The following is a 3,596-nucleotide window of genomic DNA, read 5'->3' as shown; positions in this document are numbered from 1 at the left end:
CATATTAACAATCTGATCAATCTCAACGCTGACGAAAGGTAGACATCTGGTTGCGGTTATCATTTTGCACCAGGTAAAATTATTAGGTCTTCTGCTGTCGTCCATCATAAAATAGGAACAATTTAGAGAGATGGAGTCTCCTTTTTTGGCAGATAGCCTCATGGGAGCTGGCGAGAAAGACCGGTGACTGGTTAGTGTGAGAAAGGGAAGGAAAGAGACATGTCCTGTGGGTGTATAAATGCCCCCTGCATCTAAATCTGAAGACAAAGGATCAGACCAAACCCCAGCCCAACAGGAGCATACAAAAGACATGGAAATAATCTCTCCCAGCCCAAGGAAAATATTTCCTAGGATTGGCTGTGCACAACTACCACCGGAAAACTGCACAGTATCCAAGCTGCAATCAACCACCATGGGCCAGCCCTGAATCCAGCCTGAGCATCTGCTAATGCTGCCATCACTTTGAAAATGCACCTTCACCACTGGCCCCTCTGCTCCTGGCAGTCTTAGCATCTGAGGAGCCAAGGACTGAATGAGCCATGCAGATGGGACGCCTCCCTCGTCCCTAGAATGGGGGACCACCCAGGACAGGGCTGAGGGATCATGGGGAAGCTTGCACCATGTTGGGCCTCCCCTGTGTGTAAGGATAAGGCTCCAGGGCTGCTGTGGCGGCACCTTTCACCAACAGTAACAAGAAACAGTTAAACGGGACAGCGGTGGTAGAAGTGAAGATGCCCCAGAGTCTGGGATGTCTAGCAGCTGGTCTGACCATCCTTCTTATTGGTCATTCCAACTGGTAACCAGGACTTCAAATTGGGAGTGATGTTTCTCCATGTCGTGGGGTTTCTATTAGAGTTGGCCAAAGATTTTCTGTCTAAAAGGGGTATTTGTTTTTAATGGAAAATGGCTGTGTGTGAAACAGAGAATATGAGCAAAAAATGTTCACCTTCCTGGAAAAATATGGATTTTTTTTATCCAACGACCCATAACTGAAAATATTCAGTTTTAACCCAAAACAATTTGTTTTAAGGGGGTCAGAAACCCTTGTTTGTGGTGTTTTGAGAAACAATGGAAAAACGGTTTTTTGTTTTTATCAAAAGTTTTCATAGGGCAACAAAATTTCCCAACCAGCTCTGGTTTCTACCTATATATGTGCTAGCATGTGATGTATAGATGCATGTATGTGTGTGTTTGTGTGTGTGTGTGTTTATGTATACACACACACATTTAAATGCATACATGCATCTGATACGTATGTTTTTTCTATAAGTAGATATAAAATTGGGGTTAAAATACATTAACCATCGCTCTGTAGTATCACTGGCGTGTCTGTCTGTACAGAATGTGTTTTATTTAGAAACAGGACTGGGAATAAGAACATAAGAGCATAAGAATGGCCGTACTGGGACAGACCAAAGGTCCATCCAGCCTAGTATCCTGTCTACCGACAGTGGCAATGCCAGGTGCCCCAGAGGGAGTGAACCTAACAGGTAATGATCAAGTGATCTTTCTCCTGCCATCCATCTCCACCCTCTGACAAACAGAGGCTAGGGACACCATTCCTTATCCATCCTGGCTAATAGCCATTAATGGACTTAACCTCCATGAATTTATCCAGTTCTCTTTTAAACCCTGTTATAGTCCTAGCCTTCACAACCTCCTCAGGCAAGGAGTTCCACAAGTTGACTGTGCTGTGTGAATAAAACTTCCTTTTATTTGTTTTAAACCTGGGAATGGAGCATGAGTCTAATTTGGAATATCCAGCTTTGAGTTGATTTGTGTCCCAACCTGCTCTTCACTGATCTGTAGCTCACCTTCATAAGATACCGCCACTTTTATCTTTTTCAATGGGATAATCTTCATATGATCGGAAACCCCACACCAGTATATTCCCGAATCCTCTACCCGGAGCTCCGTCATGGACACAGAAATCCAGCCAATTCTCAAGTCTTTTAGGCTGACCCTTGCATCTGGAGGATTTGGAGAATTCCTTCCTGCTGCGGGGGAGCTCTGGACTATGGTGCGGCATTCCAAGTCTGACAGCTCCTTGCACCAAAATTTCTCACTTTGTGAATACTTGTGATCATTGTAGTGACACACTGTAGTGAGCGCGCCTCCCCGCACTCTTCTCACCATTTCCAGGTCCTTTCCTGCAATGCAGGGCCCTTCCAAGGAAAGAACAAATTGACGTTAGGGGTGAGAATGACCTGTGGGGACAGTGGCTCTTAACCAATGACCTGCCCATCCCTGCGACTACTTCAGGCTGCTGTAATTGTTTTTCTAAGCTCCTTACCCCTGCCTAAATGAGCCTCTGTCCTGAGCGCCAGTGCATATCAGCTGTCTCCTTCCCATTTAATAGTCCATGCTCTGTTCCACTCTGGAGCTTACATTACGCAGTCTTCAAAGTGGATTAGAGTGTGAACAACTAATCAGGAGCTAGACTGGCTGTGTCTGGTACAGTCTGGTAAACTGGCACCGGTCTGATCATCTAGTGCACCCCCTTTTCAGTGTAGGAGTGTTCGCTACAGCACATTCTCTGTTGCTTTCTCCAGATTGACAGGACCCAATTCCTAGGTGGGTTTGGATAAGGAATCCCTTCTAGCAGGAGAGGAGCCTGTTTTCACAATTTGGGGTGTTCAAATCCTCCCTGAAATCCACTTGATAGCTTTTCTTTTCTCTCTCAAATATGCAATTGCTGAGGAAAAAAATATGGAGACCCAGCAGGCAGAGCATTTCCTGCCATCACAAATAGCTGGGAGCCCAATTTCCGTGCCTGCTCGCAGCCGGCCAACGTGATAAGTGCAAGAGCAAACAAGTGCAGTGTGCTACAAATGCAAGAGCAAACGGAATATTCCGTGTCTACGGGAGGGGAGGGATGATCTCTCGGTGCCTTACCTGTTAGTGCCAGCAATAGCAGCCGGGCTGGGAAGCGACCCATCCTGTAGGCTTAGGTCTTGGAGAAGTGCAATGCAGCCTCCAGGCGTCTTCGGTGTTGTGAAGATGAATTTCCCCTCACGGGTAGGAAGTGAACTCCCTTTGTCGCTGTCTGTCACGTGTTGCTCTGGAGTGACAGTGTTGGTTTGGAATTGTTGGGAAAATTCTCTAACTGGAGCAACGTCCCTCAATTTAGTCTTTGGGACGGGTGCCTGTGTTTCTGTGTATTTGAACTACCAGCTGCTTCTCATTTAAAAAAGCACAACAACTTAGCTATTGAAACTTGAACATAGGGAGCTAGGCAAGAGGATGGTGCATATTATAGCTTCAAATAACATTTTGAATATCAGTGTATGCTATTTTGTTAACTCTTAGTTTCTGTATTACACAATGTGGGCCAGATTCTCTCCTGCACCCATCTCCGCTAGCCAGGGTCGGGGGGCATCAAGGTGTTTCAAATGGTCTGGAGGCTGCTCTAAATTTCACAGCGAAGAAGGAACTTCTCCATCAGCCTGGGACAGCTGTAGTGTAGGGAGACCAGGGGTTTCCCGCTACCCTCTTGCAGTGCCATGATCTCCCTTCAAAATGTTTCATGAAACAGAAGTTTTCCAGCCGGCTCTGCTGATGGAGGATAGTTTGGTTGGCTTCCTTGTGACCCCTGT

General features: G+C 46.1%; 1 protein-coding gene across 1 annotated transcript; it reads right to left on the bottom strand.

Moving 5' to 3' along the window:
* Positions 1-9: 9 nt before the first annotated feature.
* On the bottom strand, positions 10-2,945 carry LOC112106699 (CMRF35-like molecule 5; the record flags this gene model as incomplete). The annotated part of the gene is made up of 3 exons (XM_024200086.2): positions 2,896-2,945; positions 1,815-2,165; positions 10-167 (listed from the first exon to the last, which is right to left on the bottom strand). Coding segments are annotated over exons 1-3 (552 nt in total), but the record flags the coding sequence as incomplete, so codon positions are not given.
* Between the last annotated feature and the right edge of the window lie 651 nt (positions 2,946-3,596).

The sequence above is a fragment of the Terrapene carolina genome, unplaced genomic scaffold (genome assembly GCF_002925995.2).
Source record: "Terrapene carolina triunguis isolate 2854851 unplaced genomic scaffold, T_m_triunguis-2.0 Scaffold34599, whole genome shotgun sequence".
Lineage (NCBI taxonomy): Eukaryota > Metazoa > Chordata > Testudines > Emydidae > Terrapene > Terrapene triunguis.
Note: the sequence above shows the minus strand (reverse complement) of the source record. Positions and strands in the feature narration are given on the sequence as shown.